We start from the raw sequence: 25480 nt of genomic DNA on the forward strand, positions 1-25480 counted from the left end.
GACCTGAATGGAGGCAGTTGTAGCAGTTGCTATGTGAGTTACTATTCAGAGTGCCTGGGAACAAATTAGTTGGTAGTGGCAAATGGAATATGAGATTTAGCCAAGAGAGCAAAGTAACTCTCTATTCATTCTGACAGGAGTTTGAATAAGCATCAGATGGAAATTCATGCTGATGTCTGGCTGGGCAAGTATCCAACAACGAAACAAACCCTAGTACCATGTGATGGTCTATACGAAGTACAAGCCAAAACCTCTAATCTGGGATCAGAGCCCATAGTATTCTGTATTCATAGCAAATATGCTGCCAATCAACCCACAAACTGATTTTTTTTCTTATCCCAGTATTGTTTTTTTCCCCCGACTGTCAATAAATTCACTGCAATCTTTTTTTTCTTTAAGGTTAACCAGATCACTTACTGCTAAGAATACTGCACATATCATATTAAAACTGCTTTCTTGTTTGAAATCATTTACTATTATCTTACTTTTTATACCATTTGAAGTGGACCTCGAATAGAAAACAAAGAACAAAAATAGATCAGTAACTACAAAAACACAACCCCTTCACCAAATGTATCTTATGTACCCCAGCACACTACTAAAGGTGACATCAAAGTGACTATATACCATTATTTATTGTACTTTTTAGGAAGGTACGAGGATTCAGGATATAAAAGTACCCTAGGACAGAGGAACCAAACAAGAAATAATCTTAAACACAGACATTCACTCTGTGCTTAAATAAAAGTGTGCTTCCTTTATCCAGGAGATAATTAGTTAACACAGTTTGATCATTATTCTCTGTGCATTAGCCCTAAATCCAATGAAAGACCACTATTCATTTTCTTTGTAGGAGGAGTACAGAAAAGGACTCAATGCATCCAAAAGCATTTGCTCAGACCTTTCACTTTGCTCCCAGATCTCAGACAACAGCCGTGCTATGAAACAGTTGTTAACTGGAAGAGCATTCTGGGTAATGTAATGACATGCAAATTGTAGGTGATTAAGAAACATTATGTGTCACTGCAGCAAGCAACCAGAGGAACCCATGTGTGCAAAATTGATGCACACTAGCAGTTTGAAAAGGTTCCAAAGCTGTGACTGGAAATCTTTTTATACTCAACACACATTAATCATTGTTTCTTATTGAAAGTCAACATCCTGTTCAAGTTTATCATTGCTTCAATTTATGACTATAACCATCTTACCACATGCCACTGCATATATTGTACAATGGAAATATGTAGCCCCACTGTAATTAAGATATCATTCTGCTTCACATACCAAAACCCAGTTGCTCCATTTTTCATAGTCACAAAGCCACTTACAGGCAGATATTAAACTGCAACTACATCAAGAGCAATTTTAGCTGGTGGCATTGATACTTTTACTTTTCTTAGTAAACACACCATCACTTTTGTAGTCAGGGCTCTGGCTGCATTGACAGTTCTTTGTTTACAACAAAAGAAGATTTAATGCCACTTTGAGATCTCCTTGGGCTCCAGTATGTCAGAACAAAATTAATAAAAATTCAGGGTTTTCCAAACTTGCTTATGGTTCTATCGGAGTGCATAGCTGTACAGAATGAGTGCCATGAATCTGACATGCTTGATGTATTAATCAACATCAACATACGTACCCTAGAGGCCTGGATGCCCTCGCACCAAATTTCCCTCCAAATCATATTTAGAACTAACTCCTTGCTAGATAAAACCAATGCAAGTGTCTTGGTCATTACAGCACCTGAATCTGATCTGATAAATAAACCCCACAATGTTTTCATGAAAACATCAACTAGCTAAAACATTTTACTTTTTCTTTCTTTACCACACTTTAGATCTCAACCACTTTTTCTTTTCCTCACATCAAAGAGAACAGTTTTCAATAAACACATGGATGGAGACTAACTTTGCAGACATCAAAAGTGTTGCTCTCTTTTCTTTCTAGTATGTTTTTTTACATCCACGACTCTCCCTCATCTTAGCACTGAGAAAAAAAATTATGACCCACTATATGAAATGTGTTTCAAAGTACACTGAAAATCAATTAATCTCAGCTGGAGAAAAAACATGTTTTATTGTACTTGGTCATACATGCCCCATGCTCCCTCCTTAGACATACCTTTGAGTTTGTTGTGTTCTGAGTCGGCTGGGAAGAGAGAATCTGGGAAAAGTTTGGGGAAAGTGAGACCAGCATACTTAGGTCGGTTCTCAACGTAGTTCCGCACTGTGGGTTGTAGCTTCTTCATGAATTCTGGGCATGGTGTTCCCAGCTGCTCAATTACTTTATTCCACTGGTCAATATCTGAGGAGAGGTAGTTAAGGGGGAAAATGTGCAGCCTACTAGCTTTTTTGTTTGGCTGGTTTTTAGCAACCCATAAAGGTACTTAATTCCCTCCCAAGATACTTCTCAATCAATGTCTTGGTTCATCATCATGACTTGAAGACTTATAAGCCATAATGGGTGAGACATTTATAGCACCTAGCCTACTGGTGGACACTGCACAAACAAATATTAATAGTAATAGCTGGACCCCTCACAATATAAAACTCTCTCTCTGTTGGTCCTGGATGTCAGTCTATTTCTGTTTTTAAATCCTAGCTTAATGGCTACTGTCTCTTACACCTGTGCAACCCCATAGACATCAGTAAGGCTACATGGGTATAACAAATCTTATTTGTTCAGCTGGGCATATCAATCATAACTGTCACATTGTGTAGAGTGGTACCCAGTGGAGTGAAAAGGGTGTGAAAAGAGTTCTGCAAGGGGAGAAGTTACCCCTAACTTGTTTTCTCCTTTCTTCATGAGCGATCAATAATTTGTGAAGGACATTTTATTTGGGAATAAACATGTTATGTGACGGAAAAGACATATTTGCCAGAAGTTCCTGGAGATGCATACATAAACTGAAATGCTGCATACTTGCGTCTTTATTCTTCCCAGCCATTTATCAGTTCCTAGTTTTATAAGAACAACAACAAAAACTATTTGGCAAATTGTTGTAAAAATGTAATGTGTTTTCTTGATTGTTCACCATTTCCTCTAACAATTATTTTCTATCGGTACACAACATACCAGTTATACACAAATATTTCTCTTTTGTTTTCCTCAAACATGGCAAAAAACAAGAAACAGTTGTTATGCCTTCATCATGAATGCTAGCTTCCACATGCTTTCATACGCAACCAAGAAACCCTCTCTCTTATTTGAGGGCAATGCTTTTAGCTTTCCTGGAGTACCAATGAGCATATCTGCTGAATGATTTGTCACACTTCTAGACATGTTCAGAATATGCTCTGCTGTGTCAAAAAAAGGGGGGGGAGGTTACGACAATGTTTGATCAAGGATATTGCCTTTAAAACCAGTCCCACCTCCCTAACACAGTCCCTGCATTCATCAGGCTAAGGATTTGAAGAACGCGTGAAATAATATACGAATAGACACAGTGATGCACACGTTTCTACCAAGAGACTGTCACAAGCATGTAGCTAAGGAAGCCTCATGGGAACCCATTAGAAAGAAAACATTCATTTTAGAAAGTCTATTTCTGATGCAGCACAGTATGAAGATAATCTTGTTTTCATTATTGTTAATTGTTTATTTACAGTAGTGCCCACTCTGTGCTAAAAGATTTCCAAACACGCAAAAAGAACAGTCCCCGCTCTGAGGAGCTCACAATCTAAGGGCAGAAAAGAGGCCAGATGAAAGGGAACAAAATTCTATACAATTTGCTTTAGAGATGGCTGAAAAACTGGAACATTTGGGGTTTGAAGTTTCCATGAAAAATGTCTCCTTTTGTTGTCAGAAAATTTCAAAATTTAATTTTTTTCAACCAACTGGCTAAAAAGTGGGATGAATTTTTCATGAAAATGTTGTCCCCCATTTTCACTGGAAAATGTAGGAATTCAAAAATTTTGTACCATCTCTAATTTGTATACAGGTCAACATGATTCACTGTGTGTTGCATGGCAGAAGTGAGTCTTTAAGGGGGGCTTTAAATATGGGCTTTGCAATATAAACTCATGGAGGTTGCACAATGTACAGAAAACATGAAGGTAACTGTGTGATAAGGTTGTACCATGTGAGATCACATGGAAGAGGGCACAGAAGTGAAAGTGTGAGCAACTAAAAATGGATAGACAAGGATGGGAACACTGGTGGAGCAGAAGGTATGGAGAAAACATGAAGCTTGATGAGGAAAGATAAGTAGGAGGGGCCAAATTATGCAGAGCTCTGAAGGTGGTGGGAAGATGCTTACAGTTGATTTGACAGCAAATGAAAAGCCAGTGGAAGTATTCAAAGAGAGGAAGAGTTATATGAGCAAAGGAAGGGAGTTTAGTGACTGCATTGTGTATGAACTGGTGGGGTCAATGTGTATATTTGAGAGGCCAATAATCAAGGCAGGATATAATGAGTGCCTGAATGAGAGATTTGACTGTGAAGATGAAAAAAACAGGATGGATCTTGGAGACACTGAGGAGGAAGATATGTTCGGATTTGGATGTTTGGGGCACGGGAGAGGATTGTCGGCCTGAGGGACAGGGAAGATGGAGGTGATGTTGACAGTGACTGAGAAGGGGAAAGTAGAGAATGTTAGGGAGGGAAGTTCTGTTCCGCATGTATTCAGTCTAAGCAGACAAGAAGACATCTGAGAGGAGACAGACATGCTGAGATGTGGGATGACACTACCCACAGACAGATGTAAAGTTAGTAAAAGATGAAAGACAAATCTTGGGCAACCCCACTGAGAGTGGGAAAGGGGGCAATTACTTATAATCTTCTAAATGGTGTTGTGTGTATGCAGCAACTTCCAGCATGGCTCTCATTTTCATGGTCAGTAATTGCTATCGTTTATGTCATCTTGGAACCTCCTCTACCACAGAACTCAGGAGTACTATTTCAAAACTTCTGAAAAGCTTTGGGGACAGAAATAAGTCTCTTTCCAACTAAACTACTGAAAGTAATGCAGCAACACCCGCAAAATCAATATAATTATCAAAGTTATATCACCATGAGGTACCATCTCACCTGTTTTTAACTTCTCTTACAAGTTTAAGTTTTGTTTGTTTTTTATATGAATGATTGCTCTTTGTCTGGTTCTTACTTCTGGACTAATGCTAAGCAAATTGTACACAACATTATTTGTGAACATTTGGTTAAGTAAAAATAATAATTACATTTTGAGAAAATTCAATAGCTCTTTTACTTTGCTTCCTGTGAGCATTCAGATAATGAAACTTTTTGTTGATAAACATTTTAATGTAAAGAAAAAGTATTGCAAATACATATTCATGCCAGTATTCACATATGTATTCACACTGGCCACCTTAGAAAGCTCTCTGTAAGTTTTGGAGTCATTCCCATTAAGGCACATTTCCTGTTTGTTCATTATTAAAAAACATTGCTAAATGCAAAAATATTTCAGCTCATCAATTATCTGTGAACTATTCACTCACCTTTCTTAAATTACTATTCTTCTTGTGGACTGGAGAGTTATCACATGGTACTGGTTCTGTTCCCTGACTTGATGATTCCCAAACTCATAAGAGAATTTTCACGGTAACTGCTGAACACTTCACATGTGTCTAATTTATACTTTTAGGAGTTGGATTTTGTGATGGTCAATAGATTTTATAGCCTTGCCAAAAATGAAGCTAAATTAGTAGGTGAACCCAAAGGCTTTTCCTGGAAAGATAACATAATTTAGAAGGGGACCTTGCTGAAATACCTAGGTACAGGAGTTGCTTTGAAGATGATACATGATAGGTACATACCACACAATAAAACAATTAATCCATGCATTAAGCATCAAAGAAATCATATCAGGCGATGGAGGGAAAGGACAGAGAATCTTTTCCATGCATATTTTCATTTGGGGGAGCAACACCAGATTTTCCGATAAAACTTTGCCTCTTTTGTGTACATTTGCTTAAATATATTTGTCAAAATAAGGGGTAACAAAACTACTACTACTAAGTATCATCACCACAGCAAGAGGTTATGAGCCTATTCCAGGAATGGGTGGGTGAGGTTCTGTGTCCTGAGGTGTGCATAATGATCCCTTCTGGCCTTTAAAGTCTCCGATTACATAAGATGAACTGAAGTGGGTGTGATTTTAGTTTTGCAAAAGTCAACCCTAAAACCAGTGGCAGTTCACATTCAGGTGGCCATTTGCCCAAACCTGCAAAATCCGGAAGAGAGAAATCACAAATCTTACTATGAAGAATATGCTCTAGCATAGGTGGAGATAAACTTTTCAGAAACAGACCTCTAAGTATAGATGCTATCAAATTAAATTTATCATGGAGCAGAATATGTCCTCATTTGAGCAATCCATGTTACATGAGAAAACACAGCCTCTTGAATTAATACTATCATAAACTACAAAACAAAGTATTCTAGTCCAGGGGTGAAGCCATCGTAGGCAGCTACACCTACTCAAGCTTGAATAAATCTCACCATAATTAAAACCATACACAAATTAAATTAGAATTGATTGGGAATTTTAGGATAATTTTTTTCCATCTGAAAATGTCAATGCATCAAAACTGAAACTGTTCCTAGAAAAGGGTTGGTTTTGATGAATTTCCTGATTAGAAATATTTTTGGAAAAAAAATAATTTTCAAAGTGAAATTTCATTTTTTGGTTCAAAATGACATTTGATTTTTAAAAATAGTTAATTTATAACAAAAATGGTTTTAAAACTTTAAAAATGTTGAATCTGAAATGAAGTATTTTGAAATTACTGAAATAAAAATGTTTCAGGCGACCCAATCTGGATTTTTTATAATACGATTTCTATCCCGATTCCTGACAGGAAAAATTTAAAATTTTTGAAATTTCATAGGATGGAAAACCTGTTTCCTGCCCTGCTCTAATTAACACAGCAGAAGCCAATATACAATATACTGGGCTCATGACAGAGAGGGGAGGCATTGCTGTCCAGTTATTGGAACAGGAGACCAGGAGACAAAACTTGAGTTCTACTTCCATTCCCACCAGTGTCTTACTATATGAACTTAAAGCACCCACTTCAGTTCTTTGTACTTCAATTTACCCATCTGTAAAATGATTATAGGAGTGCAGGTTTAGAGTAGCAGCCGTGTTAGTCTGTATCCACAAAAAGAACAGGAGTACTTGTGGCACCTTAGAGACTAATAAATTTATTAGAGGAGTGCAGTGAGGCTTAATTAATTGTTTAAAAAAATTAAAACAAAAAACTGAGCTCCTCATATGAAAAGGGCTTTCTACATGTAAAGTATTGTCATTACTATATGTAATAAACAATTTTTAATATCTAACTTTTAAATCCATAACAATGTACTGATTACGAGTTGTTTTTGTAGCAGATATATCAATCAGATACCTAGTATGCAAATGACAACATCAAACATTGCAAACTTCACGTTTTTCACAAGGAAACCCCTTAAAGAGCTGCTGATGCTTCATGGAAAAACAGAATTACTTGGGAAATGTGCATGAATAGGGTTTTTGTTCCTTAAGATTTCCTTCTATTGTCTTCCACTTGAATAAATCTATGATTTGTGTCATCATAGCATAGGATCAGAATTTCAAAGGAAGAATAGATAGCAGAAACGGATGAGTTCTGTAAAACAAAAAAGCTGCTTTTATAGACAAATCCCTAGTATTAAAAGATGGGGAAAGAAAAGTACAAAAGAAAAATGAGTCCAGATTGCTGCTTTCTTTACTCACACTAGTATATTTTAGTTCTACTGTTACTTCTTTCTATTTACCTTGTCCATTACTTTCCAAGTCAAATGCATGACAGGGTACAGTCATGATACAGTCGCATATTGGTCAGGCAGTAGCACCCCATTTCCGTGTCTGGTTTTGTAGAGTTACTGGGTCAAATTTATCCATGGTGAACTTTCTGGTGTAACTCCATTGACATAAATGGCTTTACACCAGGGGAAAATTTCTCATCCTAGATACCTTTCTACCCCAATGTTGATCGGAGATCAGTGACAAATACCCAGAGGGAAAATGGGACACATGTAAAGCGTGGTCAAATGCTGCAGGGACACAGCATCTAGATATTCATGGCTTGGAAAACCACTTGCTTACTTCCCACTGCAGAGGCAAAAAGCTTTCCCTGGCCAGTGGGCAGAAACAATGTCATCAATGCTGCAAAATATAAACTTTAATTTAAAACAAATGTCTAAGTTTGAGCCCTAGATGCACATGTCGTGGTCAAAAACAGAGATGATGTGAATGGTGGCTCGGTTGCACATCGGTAAATGGAAGTATGTGATGGTGAGTGTAACCTGCATGGCAACAGAAACGAGGTGAAGGGAGTGGCATCAGGAAACACTAACATTGTGATGATATATGCAGACTTAAGGTGAAGTAGGCTTCCCTGGGGCTCAGTAAGGAACAGTGCCTTTCATTAGTTTTGGGTAGTAGACAGGGGAATAATGATTTAGTTAATAAAGTGGGGGACCAATTCATATTTTAGGATAAATGCAGGGTCCAGATGCGTACATTACAATGTGTTTATGGTTTCAGGTCCATTAATTATAATGCCTGCTTGGTCTTTGGCAGCAATTCAGAGTTTTGGATAGACTTTTCTTCTGGTGTATGGTATCTGATGGCACAAACAATTAATTAGATGTCAGGTAAGTGATGCAGCCATTCTAACACGGCGTCATCCACAGATGTCAAGCACCATAAAATTGATAAAGAGCACAATTCATAACTAGATGGCATGCTGTTTGTTCTTGAGCTCCACAGGGGCAGGATGGGGAGCTCTAGAACCCCCAACTGTAAAGATGTAAGTTAAACCACCCGTGAACACAACAGATCTTACTGTAACGAAGAAAAATCTTTCAGTTCGTATGGCTGCTCTGAGGGGCATGTGAGAGCTGATTCAGACAGGCTAGGCGACACAGATATGAGGTGCCTATCTGCCAAGAAACGTACCATCAATCCAAAATAGTGTCCCACATGACATGTCACTGCTGTGCCTTAGAAAGATCATGTCTGACGTCCTGTCTGAGAGGCTCAACTATTTCAGAAAAGGGACGTCTTTGACTTTAACTACTATTTTTTATGCGGCTTTCCAATGAAATTGTGAAGTAAGCTGTCTTGATACGTAGCTGCGCCTAGTAATGCAGCCAGTAATGACTTCTCACCTAATTGCCAGGGAAACAGTGCCAACCAGGAGCAGAAGGTTGGAAACTGGAGTTGTCCAGCTCACACCAGTGATGATACAAAGGCAGAGTTGATCATTAACTCCAATATCCACAATGACGACTGGAGACCCATGCTCCCAACACAGTATTCAGTAGGTGCAATAATTAAGGCATCGAAAGATGTCCATAAGGTTGCAGCGCTACTGCCCCAGGAGTTGACAACAAGCCTGGGGACAGAGAGTGGTGAAGCTTTATCCCCAGATAAATAGGGTACACTTCAAAAACGATTGGCTGATTGCTCAGAAGGACCTGCAGCTGTCTATGAGCTAACTGGTTGGCAAAATGGAAACAAGATGATACTGTCTTTAGTGCATGTAGTTTAAGACACCACTTCAAAAAGTTTTGGGCCAAGGTGTCAAAGTACGATGACAGGCAGAACTCCAGCACCTCAAAGCTGCTTCTAGTTATTTCAAGCCAGATGTCATCAGTGTACAGAAACTTAGTTGCCGAGGTGGGTGACAGGTCAGGCGTGTGTGTGTTGTATGCATGCATGCCTTCACACTGGCATCCTCCATTAACCCCCAAGGGGGGGGTGCAGAGAGACCAATCCTACTTGGCCTTTGGCACCCTGACAATCTTATAGCTGAATATAGAGGGGATCTCTGCCCCAAGCATGATATTCTTCAGCAGCTAGCCAACAATATGGTAATGGATGTTTTAATGCTTCAAGAAACCCATTCCATCCGATGAAGTGAGCTGTAGCTCACGAAAGCTTATGCTCAAATAAATTTGTTAGTCTCTAAGGTGCCACAAGTCCTCCTTTTCTTTTTGCGAATACAGACTAACACGGCTGCTACTCTGAAACCATTCCACCAAGGACGCTCATACACAGGAAGTCATGGTATATGGCGGCTGATGTGATTCTGGTTTACAAGGTCTTGTATGAGACTTTGCTAAGTGCAACTACAAAGTCAATTCCATGTGGTTTTCATAGGACATATATCACTGGCTTGGATGTTTGTGACAACCTCTATCAAAAAGTCAGATAGTCTGTTTCACCTGACGGGACAAAACAGGCTGCTAATATTCTAAGGGACTGTCTTAGCGTTAAGAGGCAGGAAAGGTGGCCCACACATATTGAAAGTCTAGATTTCATCCACTCAACTCATAGGACTTGGGACTCTTTTGTGGCCATTGGGCAGAAGAGACCCCAACCTGTCCTACACGTTTCAGCAATGTGGAAATTCATCTTGCGGCCAATAACTTACCAGTAATTACAAACAGAGATCGTGATTAGAAGGTATCATCTGTTCTCAAAAACTTCAGTCAACCTCCTCAGCTGACTCCAGCTTACCCCACCCATTCATTAGGGAGGAATTGGAATCAGTGACTTTTCTTTCTTAAAACCTTACAAGGTTCCTAGGCTTCACAAAATCCAGGGAGAGTTCCTGCATCACATGAGCTGATCCTGTAGCAACTTCCAGCTAGGACTCTATAATACTTGTCTGGAATGCTGTACTGTTCCGAAGGTCTGGTGGCACTGGAAGAAAAGTGGATGACCTGAAGAACTATCAGTTGCACTGATCAGAGTAACTTTTAAGTTACTTGAGAGACTGGTACTTAAAAGCTTTTAATTGACCCATAGTTACCACATTACCAGGCAGGGTTCTGAGCAGGCGAAAGTGCTGAGGATCAAATGATTAGACCGACGTATTTTATAAAGGATGCCTTTGAGGCAGGACAGAAGATTTGTACAGTTTTTGTTGACCTTTCATCAGCACCAGTTTGGAACCATGAACTAGTCCTAAAATTATACTCCATGATCCCAGAGAAAAATCTTGTAGATTTTATTATGCATACGATTACTAACCAAAAAGTGATTGTCAAGTATGAAGCTGGTTCAAGTCACTCATGTCATATGAACAATGGATTTCCCCGGGAATCTGTACTCATTCCGATGCTCTTTGGATAGACCAACATGGTAAACAAATGCCATGCTTGAACCACCAGGTCATGTATTCCTTAGGATATTCACAGCCTTGGAGAAAACATTTTTCACATTAAAATTTCTCTATTTTAATACATGACATTGTTACGCTGTGCTAATTGACTCGGACTTATTATTTAACATCAGAGTCATAAGTATACTCTTTAGAAAGTTACAGGTGACACTGAAGTGTCTCGGGCATTTATACAAAACCTATTTTTAAAAAAATTCTAAGGAAATTCCCTCCTCCCCAAAAACATTGTTATCTAATTTTAAATGTAAAAATACTGTTTATTAATGTCCGGAGGAGACTTTAAAAGAAAGTTTTGTCAAACTACATGAATGTTGGAAAGCCAAGAAGTTGGAGGACTAAAAAACAAAACATATTAGAAAATATTGACATGTCACCCAAATCACCTTAACTTATTCCCCTCTATCTCTCTCACTCCAGAACAACCAAATTAAAGCAAAAAATAATTAAAGGCAATGGATATCTTAATCACATCAATGACTCCAAAACAGAGAGGGAATCTAAGTGGACTACCTTATTCTTGTGAGCAAGATGAATTACATGCAATTATGGCATTTTTGACTGAAATTAACAGGTACTTACATTGCTAGGGTGAAATAGTCCCGTCTTCCTTAAGACCATAGACATTCACCCACGAAAACGAAAACAAAAGCAAGATCTTTACATCTCTTCACAAAACGTGACCACATTTGAGTACATCACTCAGGACAATACCCCAAAAGTACATGTGGTTGCAAATGTAAAAATGTCATAATCTGAGACTTCTAGCTACTGTGCCCAATTTCTTATTTATACTATGACAACTTTTGTCATTCTAAGGGCTAGATTCTCAACTGGTATAAATCATCACAGTTTTATTGAAGTCAACGACATTTTATGTCAACTGAGGATCTTGCCCAGCTAGTATAAAGGGCCCTTGAAATAAGTGTAAATATAATTTTCTGCAGCAGCATGAAGTGGACTTAGTGTAAATAAGAATGAGGCTCACTATGTCTAGGGCTACGGCTATTTGGTTCTTGCTCACATGATCAGGATCTAATAGATCACCATATGGGAGGTCGGGAAAGAATATTCCACAACTCAGATTGGTAGTGACCTTGGGGCTTTTTCAGCTTCTTCTGCAGTGTGGTGGTGTGGGTCACTTGCTAGGATTATCTGGGTATATCTCATTTAATCAGTCCCCTGCATTGCAGGTGCCTCATGCATTGGTGCATTTCAGTTTCTCCTATTGTCTGCCTATGGCACATAACAGTCTCCTGCAAGCTGTAATACTTGGTCTCACATTGGTCATTGAGTTTAGTATGCAGATGCTGAGTTGTGTTGGTGGCTGTGATATACAGGAAGTCAGACTAGATGATCTGCTGGTCCTTTCTGGCCTTAAACTCTATGAGAAGACTTGATCCAAAATTAAATACATCACATGGAATGGTGTGACTGGGGATCACTATCATATCACAGATATATGAGCATAAAAGACATACAGGCCACTTACATATTTCATTGCTGCTCAACAGCACAGGAAAACTATGCACATATGTGGATTTAGTAGACTGACTTCCAAAAGTCCTTATCACAATCTTCTTCATCAAGAGTTCTTCAGCAAAATATCGTCAGCAAAACCCCAAGGGGCAACGTGTGCAGGATGGAAGCTTGGCGGGGGCAAGCGCAAAGTTATCATTTGGGTGAGGGTTTATCTTTAGAGTGGATTCTTAAACTGGAATTTCCAAAATGTCCAACCCCTTTTTTAAACTATAACATTCTCTCAAGAGTTTTTTTGCCATTACTAGTCAGTAAATAATCACAATCTTATCCAGAGATTAAAATATATATTTTCCTAAAGAAAAAAAATCTATACTGGGAAAATACGTTAATATAAAATATTATTGCAAAGTTAAAATCGCACAGTTAAGCCATAACCAAGTCAGGAAATTCAGAAGTTAAGGTTGAATGTGCAGAAATTAAGGTTAGCTCCGTCTCCTGGGGCACAGATCAATAATGATACTTGGCTCAATCTTCCTTACCTAACTCAGAGGAGTATTTCCACTGAAGCCACCTGTGAGAAAGGTGAGCAGAGTTTGTTCCACAGTTTTTAATCCAGATTTCACTCACACACTTCAGTGGGGTTACCTACTTGAGTAAATTTAATCCAATGGAACTAATCACACATCTATGAAGAGCAGGATTTGGCCCTAAGGGAAAACATACAGTGCCATTAGTTCTCAAAATAATAGAATCCTTTCTCCAATTGTAGACACATAACAATAATAATAGAAAGACTGTGGTCCCCTAGTCAAAGACTGAGCTCAGACAAACCACTTTAGTAGGAGCATGCTCAGCATCAATGGAACCTTCAGGGAGTTTAGCTACTAAAATTTAAGAAGTCTTTGCCAAGCACGTGCAAATTGCAATTTTTCGAATTGGCCAGAGAGTGGCGAATTTTCAGAGAGATCAGAAAAGGCATATCCCTGAAACATAAGGCCACCCCCTGCCAAATTTCAAGTCCCTGTTAAGAGGATGGTCACCAGAATTTTTTAACACAGGCAAAGCAACGTATTTTTTCCCCTAGCCTTGTTCTTGGAAATGGCTTAACTGTTTTTGCTAAAATATTAAAAAAACATTGGCCCTGAGGCAGATAAATGATATGGATAATTTCAGCCCACATGGTTAGATTTGGCAAAGTTATAAGCAACTGAAGACAAGATCTTATAATGGGAATTGTCAGTGAACCCGAATAATAGGCGGTGCTACCAGCCCCACCTATAATACATACATAGATACCCACACACCCATACCCTTCTGAAGTAATCGAATAAACTGCATTTAATTTTCACCTTTTTACTTTTTTCCATCTGTGTTCTCATTTTCTCTTTCACGTGCTCTCTCATAGCTCTATCTACACACCATTCCTACAGTGAAAGAGAAAACTATTGACACTAGGTCCTTTATCAGTCCTGTTTCACTTTATCAGTAGTGATCATGTGTGGTGGAAAAAGGTACATATGCTGTTTCTTTATCTGTAAATGTGTCAACTGTGCTCCAAAATTACAGAAGACCAAGGTCTAGAATGGGCAACATTTAGTCTTGGACAAACAACAGGTTTGAACTCAGATATCTTGTGATTCATCAGGGTAGAAACGGGAGCTTTTAAATTAGCAGCTAAACCATTAGAAATCTGAAAATCTCCTTTTCCTATGGTATAAGGCAATTGTTCTTAGCCTTGTTAGACTCTGATGTCAAACCACATGTAACATTATTAATTATAGAAAAAACGATTCTAGGTCACTTTTAAAGGCTTCTAAAATGGATTTGATATACTTCCATCCTTAAGTCCTGTACAGTTGGATGCCTGGTGTAAGGCACCTGGTTTTCCAGATGGAAGCAATTATTTTTAAAATCACTAACACAGTTCCAAAATAGTTTTAAAAAATTATGTGGCATACACAGAATTCATGATTGTGTGGTGGAATATGGCTTCACGAATGCTGAGTCATATGGCCATCCCATACTCATGCCAATAAAAGTTTACATACGACACCATCAGATATTCCCCATACATTGTAGTTATATACATTCCCATATGCATTCACACCACTGCATTCACAAACTTCCTAGTGAAAGGTTACAAAATTTGTTTGGAAGTTGTTCTTAAAAAAATAAAGCTATGCATAACCTTCGCTTTCATAGCTAACTACAGGAATTAGGGTGAGTAAGGCACCTGCTCCTCCTTTGTGCAGGTTACTCAAATCACAGGTAGCATTGTGGGAATAAGAGCATTCTCTGTGGGGCTGCTATGTCCCTTCTCTCTTACCCAAGAAAGTGGAGTACATGAAAAACAAGAGGAAACTAGGAGGCAGAATCTTGCTCAGAGCTGGTGAAAAAGCCACAATTCATCCCTTAATTGAAGGTCCTGAATTGTAGGCTCTCAACCATAAATTCCAGTGTTGCTGCAACTGAGATTGGACAGAGGCAAATACGGTACCAAAAAAGTGTTCCACCTCCTATTAACCAGCTGTTATAAACTGTAGCACAGCCGAACACTGAAAACGCTAGGAAAGTAGTGCAGCTTTTTACAATTGTGGGCCAATGAAGACTGAAGGGACTGTTAATGATGTAAAACTTCCATCTACAATTTGATCATTTCTCAGAGATGGCTAAATTCTGCTCTCGGTAACACTTGTGTACACCCAATTCATTTGGAGCGTTTACAATGTTCAGTCAGAGCTAGTACCTGCTTGCAATTTGTCCACAATCATATTTGATTGTACTATTTGCAATTCTAGCTATTTTGGTTTGTTACATAAGCCATCCAATTCAGACAACAGAAACAATATCATGTGACTTATATACCAAACCAAACTCACGTGACTTGCAAACTGTGAATTTTATAATCAAACATAAAATTTAAAATTTGCATTTGGTGAATATTCAGGCTTTTGAATTTGCAATCACAGATGCTGACTCCATGGGTGCTCCGGGGCTCAAGCATCTAAGGAAAGAAATAGGGGGTGCTCAGCACCCAAAAGCCACTGTGGTTCCAGGGCTCCTGGCCGGCTACCGATCAGCTGTTTGGCAAGCTCAGGGTTGGCCAGCAAATCAGCAAGCAGCTGGCAGGAGGCGCTCGGAGGAGGTGGAGAGGAGTGTGTCAGCAACAGGGGAAAAGAGGGGGAGAAAGGATGAGGTAGGAAGAGGTGGAACGAGGGCGGGGCCTCGGGGAAAGAGGCAGAGCAGGAGTGGAGCCTTGGGGCAGAGCAGGGCTGGAGCACCCACCGGGGGGAAAAAAAAAAAAAAAAAAGAAAGTCAGCGCCTTTGTTTGTAATTGCTTTTCGTGCGTGTGTGTGTTCGTCTTGAGCGTGCAAACGTTCCTGGAAGGTGAATGTAAAAGCCTAACAAACACTTTTCAAATCAGGTTTTGTTTGTTAATTGAAACAGATATTTGCAGAAAATTTCCCCACAATTTCTCTCTGCTTGACTGAGAGCAAAATTTGGTTCACTGACTTCCTTAGCAAATTTCACTTCTTTCTTATACCTGGCAATAAAAATAAATAAATAAATCAGATTTGTAACTCTTCTGTTGCTATAAATATCCACGGGTTCCTCCTATGTGTTTGATAGAGGAATGATAAAAGTCCTACTTGAGCAAAACCTTTAACCACATGCTTAATTTTAGCATACATTTGAATCCAACTGGAATGAATGGGACTGAAGCATATGCTTATAATTAAGCAAATGCTTAAATGCTCCGCTGAATCAGGGTCACAAAGGTTATAGACCTTATTCCCTGCTGGCATGACTCCATACTGCGTCAATATTGGTCGTGTGACTTCAGTGAATTCAGAGTTCAAAAGCATAACTTGAACCAAAGCATAACACATCTTGAGCCTAATCTTTTAAATTTCTGATTACCCCCAATTTCCATTCACTTCACTAGATATTGTGAGCTCAATATCTTTCAGGGGGCACTCGCCACCTTGCAGGATCAGATCCCTTATCCTCTGAAGGGTGAAGAGAGGAGCTGGATTTGGTTGTTATGGCATGCATTAGAAAATAATGTTTTTTCCAAGGATGTTCAACTGTTTGAAAGAGAATTTATAAGTTGCAGCAGAGTACCAGTGAAGAAAGTAAGGGAACTGCTGAAAAATACAGCAGAGCTGCACATAAAACGCAGTGCACATATAGCACCATATACGTATATACAAATAATAAACTTGTGTTGCTAACATCATTTATTATTATAGTAGCACCAAGAAGTCCCAGTCATGGACCAGAAACCATGATGCTAAACATATGAGGAGAACATGAACTCAGTTAAGAAATAATTCCAAACTAATCAGCAGTTGCTAATGACTGATTTCTGGGAATTGTTGCGATAGTAAACTGAATTTAATAGTTTAATTATAGAGGCTTTTTGTGATCTCTTTTTAACAAGTATAAAGCTGCATGAGGGAAACTTATCTTTTAAAATCAAAATATAGGGCATGTTCAAATAGTTTTATACTTTTTCCTGGTAACATATTTAATTAAATCTAACAAAGCTAAAGCCATCAGCGTAACAAACAATGGAACTACAGCACTGAGGTATAGCAGTCTGAATGCTTCACGCTATCCCACAATTTCCATAGCACATACAGAAACACATCCTGGGCTGAATCCTGAGCTAGTGCTAACTGGAATTACACTGATTCACACAGCAGAGAATCTAGCCCAATCCATGCTTACAGAGTCCGGGTCCTGTTCCCATGGAAATCTAGTGGTGTTTTGCCATTAATTTCAATGGGAACAGGAGCAGCCCATATTTCAGCCACGTATTCATCAAACGTGGGCTCAAGTCAGAAACTACTGTATTGATGGCAGTCAAGATCAGGAAAAAAATCTGTTTTGTTTTGTTTTTTTAACAAGGCTTCAGATATTATTATTTCCCCACATTAATCAAATAATTATACCCTTTAAAGATATCAATGTGAATATAGCAGGTGCATGAAAAATTCATCTAGCAAGCATGTGATAGCACAAAAAATTACAATCAGAGAGATTACAGTGCACATCGCTACATATCTTTGAGTGACAAATGCATTAACACCTGAAGACTTCTTCCCACTTGGTGTTTTATAAGCACAGGGTCCACATGAGAAATAAAATCTATAAACTTAATGGTCCAAATGGTCCTCGTTGTAATTCCTTTGAGTTACATCTGAGTGAACTGAAATTTCAGGCTGATGCACGTTAAAATAATGAAGTATTTATTGAAGTTTGTGTAGAAATCTCAATGGTAGCTTTAATCAGAAAAAAAGAATTCCTCAGTGTAGTAAGTGAAGAACTGTACAATAACTAAAAAGCACACTCTGTTTACTGGGCCTTTATGCCCACTGATTTAAAATGAGTTTAACTATATTTGTTTGCAGTGTTGCTGTAGCTGTGATGATCCTAAGATATGCTAGAGAGATGGCGGGTGTGGTAATATCTTTTATTGGACCAACTTCTGTTGGGGAAAGAGACAAGCTTTTGAGTTTTACAACGCTCCTCTTCAGGTCTGGAAACGGTATCCAGAGTGTCATAGCTAAATACTTTGTATTTATAATACAATTTATAATTTATAATGTATTTAAATACAATGTATTTAGCTGTGACACTCTGGTTATCTTTTCCAAACCTGAAGAAGAGCTCCTAAAAGCTCTAACTACACTGTCCATTCTACCTATAATGAAAAAACCCTACTTCCATAAAATCACATTAATTGCTTTAATGGAGAGAGGACAGGCTTATCTGCTCTAGTTTCATTTTTCAAAATCATAATGAAAATGAAGTCTATTACAATGATTTAAAGCAGAGAGAGTCTTGACTCACTAAGTTAGTACAATCCAGACTACTACAATTCTTATAAAAAGTAAAATCCCACATCGGAAAGCATTTCCTAGTTAAATAGCATTGTGTTTCTATGTACAGTGATCACCATTAGAAAATCAACATTTACCAAAAAGTAGTGTTTGAGTTATCATCTCTTCTCCCTAAAGCATAGTGTCTATGATTTACCACTCACTGATATATATTGTAAGCATGGATTTTAATGGTACCCACTCTAAAACATAACTTGAACATTAAAATATTGTCATTTATAAAAGAAAATAAGAAAAGGTAATTTGAGACATTTATAGTGCAACATAACTAAAACAGATAGTCACTGGCTGCTACCAGCAGAAGTGACGAACAGTACATAGCATCGTGTTTGATCTTTCGTGTACTATACTCACTGTGTTCTCCATGTAAGCCTTTTACTAGGAGACAAAGACATTATAGCAAGGTACAGGCTTTGCAAGCATTTTGTAATGGGACTTATCCCAGTTATTTAGATACATTAAATGTATATCAGCACTAGTCTATTACCGAGGGGCCTGAGGGGAAGGGATTGAAAGTACCTATAGAGACCAATGGCTGCTAGGAAGGATACGATCAGTGCCAGGAAACAACACAGCACCTTTAATCATTTCTCCCATGATGCACCCTATTGACCACATGTCAACTGAAAACAAAAATGAAATGAAGGTAAACAAGAACACAGCAACAGAACAACAAATAAATGAGAAGACAACTTATCCAGTCATGCCAAGTACAGGAGCCTGCAGTTGGTACTTCAGATGCAGTGCCTGCCTTACATTCTTCTGAAAGGTATATCTGGAGGAGCTGTGCTTGTGTATACATGTTTGATGAGAGTACAGCTGGGTTGAGAAAAACTGACTCCAGTAATTTTTTTCTCACGAAAATGAGAGACAATACTATTGAACCCTGGAAACTGAGTAAGACCTATGGCTATACTATGAGTTCATGCAAGTTTGCAATTATAATTAAATAATTAGTTTCGTTTTTTTAAAGTTCTCATTTGCTTCCATTACCTAGGATCATACTAGTTTGTGCTGTAAATGAATGCTGGTCTTTGTATTCATTGGGGATATGCAAATCACTTCCCTTTCATCCTTTCAACTACAGGAGATCCATGCATATTTTAAAATCTGAACTGCCAACAGCCACAAAAGAAAGCTTGGTCTTGACAAAACATATCCACATCATTCAGAAGTGTGAATAAAATGTGTTGAGATCTTTCAGTTTCAATAATGCATGCTTTGGAGTCTGTTGGCTTGCTTCTATTGAATCTCAACAAAGCAGCTAGTTCAGAATGGGTGTCCTGAGAAACTCATAAGATTTTCATTCTGCATGATAGGAAATGCTAACTTTATAATGGAACAGCTCTGATACAAAGCACTAAGCTGGCCATTCTGGACTGTAATTCAAAGCAAACCAGAGGCCCGATTCCCCTCCTGTGTATATTGATGTATCTGAATTGGTTTCAAGAAAGTTACTCATGATTTACACTGATATAAAGGATATCAGAATCAGGCCCTTGAAGTATAATGTATAATTAAACTGATGCTCTCCTCCCTGCTATTGCCAGTGAGGATGAGCTGCTTAACATAATACAGCACAAACATGCAAGTAAGCAAGCCCTGACACTAAACTGCATGTGCCAACTTCTTTCTATGATATTCAATAACAGAAAGAAAGACGTCTTTGCTGTGCCGGATCTGTGTGGGGAGAGACCAATGTCATGTTGTTTGGTTTCACTCCTCAAGATTCCATGCCAACTCTGATTTTGTAGCAGTAGCTTAAAGTGGGTTTGGTTTGTAAGGAGAATGTACTTATTGTGGAAATCTTAATCCTGACTGTATTTAAGGTTCCCTGTAATTTTACTTAGCATCTGAGAAGCTTTATCAGCACCAAAAAATGGCTACTTACTTGGTAGCAATAAGCAAACCCAGGAGAACTAATTACTGCTGCTTCCATCACAACAAGCTGAATGACATGCAGAATATCAGGAAAAGATAGAGTAAACAGTTGTGTGTCCAATCATTATTAATACATTTGTTATCTTAAGAAATTTCTGTCTCATGTTATTGTTGCAAAATGTTCATTAAAAATTATGTCTATGGAAAATCATCTAACAGTTTAATTGCAAACTCTTTTCATACTATAAGCCAGCAATGGAAGAATTCCTTGCATTCTATTTTACTTGTGAAGTTTTGTGAAGGAAATTCTTATAAGATTTCCAATGCCACACAGACTGGGTGAAAACCTTGGGATTTGACCCAGTGTCTGTGGAGAAAAGATATGCAAGAACAAATGGATATAAACTGGCCACCAGGAAGTTTAGACTTGAAATTAGATGAAGGTTTCTAACCATCAGAGGAGTGACATTCTAGAACAGCCCTCCAAGGGGAGCAGTGGGGGCAAAAGACATATCTGTCTTCAAGACTAAGCTTGATAAATTTATGTAGGAGATGGTATGATGGGATAGCCTCATTTTGGCAATTAATTGATCTTTGTCTATTAGCAGTATATATGCCCAATGGCCTGTGATGGGATGTTAGATGGGGTGGGATCTGAATTACTACAGAGAATTCTTTCCTGGGTGTCTGGCTGGTGAGTCTTGCCCACATGCTCAGGGTTTAGCTGATCGCCATATTTGGAGTCGGGAAGGAATTTTCCTCCAGGGCAGATTGGCAGAGGCCCTGGGGGTTTTTCGCCTTCCTCTGTAGCATGGGGCACAGGTCACTTGCTGGAGGATTCTCTGCACCTTGAAGTCTTTAAACCACGATTTGAGGAGATCAATAGCTCAGACATAGGTTAGGGGTTTGTTACAGGAGTGGATGGGTGAGATTCTGTGGCCTGCGTTGTGCAGGAGGTCAGACTAGACGATCATAATGGTCCCTTCTGACCTTAAAGTCTATGATTCTTGCTTCCTTTTTCTCTTTCATAAAGAGATTTTAAAATCCCTAATAAGACCCTAAATTTGTCATTGTATATGTGTAATAATAGTAAGGCACTTGAGGCTAAAAGCCTTATTGTTACGTATATTACAATAGTGTCCAGAAGCCCTAATTAGAGATCAAGGCTCCATGGTACTAGGCTCCATACAAACATGTAGTAGAGAGACCTAAATTTAATTTACTCCTGTATTAATCAAGACTATCTCCACTGAATTCAGTGGAGTTACATTGGTTAAAACTGGTGAGAGGAGAGAATGTCAATGTCATGGTCACAAAAGGTACCCCTCACTACAGTCTCAGATCCGGGAGTCCTCTGTTTATCCACAACAGGTACAGGACAGGGAGAAGCTGTGCAATCTTTCCCCATATTGCCATGCCACTGTGCCTTAGCTCTGACCCTGGAGAAGAACCACTACAAAGAATAAGAGGCTGCTTTATACTCCACCTTTTCACCTTTGCCGAGATGGCCAGTTTAGTCCCATTTGTGATTGTTTATATTTTAATAGTGCACCTGTCCACTGAGAACTGGAAACAGACTGTCCTGCTTTGAATAGCTACTTGTTGAATAGCTTGAATAGCTACTGCTGGCTGTGGGATTTCTGAGGCAAACTCTGATGCTTGCTATGCTCATTTGCATATATATAGCCCAGAATATGTAACAGCCCAAACCTATTTTACACAAGTGCTGAGGTCTGAACTCTGGGAACAATCCAAGGAAGTCTGAACATGCTTGTCAGTGCACTAAGTTCACTTCTCCAAGTCCATTTTAAAGGGGGTTTCTTCGAAGGAGTTCTGCTAGGAAATACTTCTTCAGCTCTTCATGCTTACTGGAGACTATGGTCTCAGCTACAGAACTGAATCCAGCTGTTTACTTGAAACTTTCAAAGGGAAAAACCAGCACAGTCCTCAGTAGAGTGGAACTGGCTGATAGCAACTCTGGTACATCTCAAGATAGATCCCATAACTATGTACTCATATGTTGTAACCATAACACAGTACCTGGGGTCTGGTTATTGTTTTTTTAATACAACTAAAAAGGAAAATCACTGTAATTCTGCAGTGTGTTGCGTCAGGTCCCACTGCACCACAGAGCCCAACACACTGAGCTGGAAAGACAATGCCCCCAGGGGCATTTGATATTTTGGTGGGAATGGGCAAACTGGTTTAGAAAACAATAAGAACATCTTCCCTTCTGCTCTACGAACCTTAGCCCTTTTATAGGCATGAATGCAAACACAAGCCCTTTAAAGGGTTAGCCTCACATGTCCTCCTCTTCTGCCCTTCTTGAATCTCTTCACTGGCTCCCAATCTCTTTCTTAATCCAGTTCAAACTCCTAGTCCTCAACCTCAAGGCTTCACATGGGTCTGTCCTTGCTTATATCTTTGCTCTCATTCTTTCCTGGTCACTCCACTCTGCTCACCCCTCTCCCATAATGTTCCCTTCATTCCCTTCTCCCATTCACAACCCTGTGCCTTTTTCATGCTTTCCTCTATGTCTGGAGCAGCATCCTACTTCCTGCAAATCAAATTAAAATTACTTTGCTCTCTCTTCCTTCTAACCTCACTTCTCCTGGGTATCTTTCCACTACAGCCTGCTCCTTTTCTGTCACCTCACTATTTCTTTAAACTTTAATAATACACACTGAAACAAAACATGGAAAAGTTAACAAAAAAGTAACATACAAAGTCAAAAATTACTTCTACAATTTGCTTCCCGTGGAAGATACTGATCTCCTAGCCTGTGTTCCTCTCTGATTGTATAATTGCCTCTCCCTCTTATCAGTCCCTTCCCCATGATATAGTTATTGAGTTATCTGTCTTAATTAGGATCCAATCCTACAAGATGCTCAATGCCTCCTGTGAGATACCAAGCACCCTCAACTCCCATTGAGTTGAGGACCTTCAGCAGATGATTGCATGTGCTCAATACCATATATGCTTAAGACCTTAGAGGATAAGATCTTCTGAGCAGAAGACATGCCTTGTTTTATGCCTTTGAAACACCATACACAACACTAGTCCTATATAAACAATACAAACATTAATTGATTGCTTAGTGGCAATGATAGAGGTCAAAAAGGTTTGTGTACTTTGTTGTCTACTTCTGTTTCCTGATCTGTAAATGGATGCAACATAATAGTGTGAGAACAGCTTTGGCTACACTAAGACTGTGAGCAGACTGCATTTACCTCTGAGCTGAATAATTATGTTCCCATCAAGCAAAGGGCTTCAGACGGTTTGCTTTGATAGTTTTCCCTCAATAAATTCCTCTTAAAAATATGGTAGAAAGTTACATAAAATAAAAAAGATTCAGTACCCTCACCCTATAAAAATTTACACCTGCACTATAAAAATGATTATAAATTTTAATCAGGTGATTTGGTGCATGCAAATTTATTTTATTGGTACAGTATTAATGCTGCAGATTTCCTGATAGGTTTAGAGCTTGCGCTCTCTTTCTCTCAACATATACATTCATTGATACATAGTAATTATATCTCCCCACTCTGCAATTGGTATCTGAAAGTCTAAGGGAATTTAAGAAATACAAAATGTTAATTTAGACCTTCTGAGTTTGATACTAGTAATGGTGAATTCTAGCATGTACAGTTGTCAGGATACAAACAAATCTAGCATAAGACCATATTCTACTTTCAGGCCTTGATTCAGCAAGGTACTTCAAAGCAGTCACCTGCTGGGAATTCAGAAAAGATGATGTTCACCTTAGTTAAACACAGTCACAGTTTATCCACAGTAGAGCTGCAAGACTAACAGAAGGCCTGATTGTGGCCTTGCCTACACAACCACGCATGGGGATAAGGGGGAGAGTGTCATGCCTCGCACCCTGTGTTCCCTCCAAAGCTTGGTTCCAAACTCCGAGGGCTAAGCACATTCTGCACATTCACTATTTTGCCCCTGAGCTAGCGTGCAGAGATTTGGATCTGCCCCTCCAATGTGCCTACCACCACAGCTGAGCTGACATGGGGGGATGCAATCTGATAAGGGGCCAGTAGGTTGTTACTCCCACCCCGGAGCAAGGAAGGAGAAGATGGCAGGATTCCTTTCCTGTGCTGCTCCTGGGCCTGTGAAGCTGCACCTCACGTAGCACCTCTTGCACAAAGCACATTGTATATGCTCAATCGAGCCCAAAGGTGTTTCTGAGCACTTGGCGCGCCCACCTTACAACACTCAATGGAAAAGCTTCCATTGGCTTCAGGGCGAGGTTTTTCCTGTAGAAGGACTTCAGGATTGGTCCATTAGTGAGTCACAGAAAGCTGTAGTAGTGAGTACTTGAATGAATATCTATAGCTCTCAGGGAAAAAAACAACAACATTGTAATGGGAGTAAATCTGCAAAGCATCTGGGCCAAGCAATTTAAACCAACACTCACTTAACCCAAATACAATGAAAAGTAGTCTAAACCCAACTCTTCAGCTTGCAGAGCTCAGGTCATCTAACTGTTGGGTTTAGAACCACTTTCTGTATTGTTTTAAACTGCCTTACCTTGAACTAGCTTTTTTTGTGAGCCACAGAGGTTATAGCCAAGCATATTTTAATTATTTCATCTTCTCTATGGAGAATCTTTCAATAGCCTCTCTCTCCACAATATTAATAAAAAATGTGTATACATTTATTAATAAAAATGAAACAATATAATGTATAATCCATGGTAAATTCATGTTTTATGTACTAATTTTGGTAATTAAAGTACCTAGTTGCCCTGACAATCAATGTTTTACCTATATCCCTTTCATACACTGATTGTGAAACTCCACTCTATTATACCAGCCTAACTCTGTTAGCATCAGTAAAGTTACAACAGAGTCATGGAGTGGAGAATCAGGCCCATGTATACTTCTGAGGCTCACAAAAAAAAGCTAGCGCAAAGCAAGCAATTTAAAACACAGAAAGTGCTTCTAAACCCTGCAGCTAGATGATCTGAGCTCTGCAAGCTGAAGTGTTGGGTGATATATATGGACACATGTAGGCACTAAT

At 38.9% G+C, this 25480-nt stretch overlaps 1 protein-coding gene across 5 annotated transcripts in view; it reads right to left on the reverse strand.

Annotated features, from left to right (window-relative positions):
• Positions 1-25480, reverse strand: part of MAPK10 (mitogen-activated protein kinase 10) — a 118518-nt gene that overhangs the window by 31747 nt on the left and 61291 nt on the right. For 3 of the 5 annotated variants that reach the window (XM_077814368.1, XM_077814366.1, XM_077814369.1), the window contains 2 exons: positions 19114-19185; positions 2122-2304 (listed from right to left, as the gene is read on the reverse strand). In XM_077814368.1, the coding sequence (XP_077670494.1) occupies positions 2122-2304; positions 19114-19185 (255 nt within the window). The remainder of the gene's footprint in view (positions 1-2121; positions 2305-19113; positions 19186-25480) is intronic. The other 2 variants (XM_077814367.1, XM_077814370.1) reach the window with 2 other exon arrangements.

This window comes from Eretmochelys imbricata, chromosome 4 (assembly GCF_965152235.1).
Source record: "Eretmochelys imbricata isolate rEreImb1 chromosome 4, rEreImb1.hap1, whole genome shotgun sequence".
Classification (NCBI taxonomy): Eukaryota; Metazoa; Chordata; order Testudines; family Cheloniidae; genus Eretmochelys; species Eretmochelys imbricata.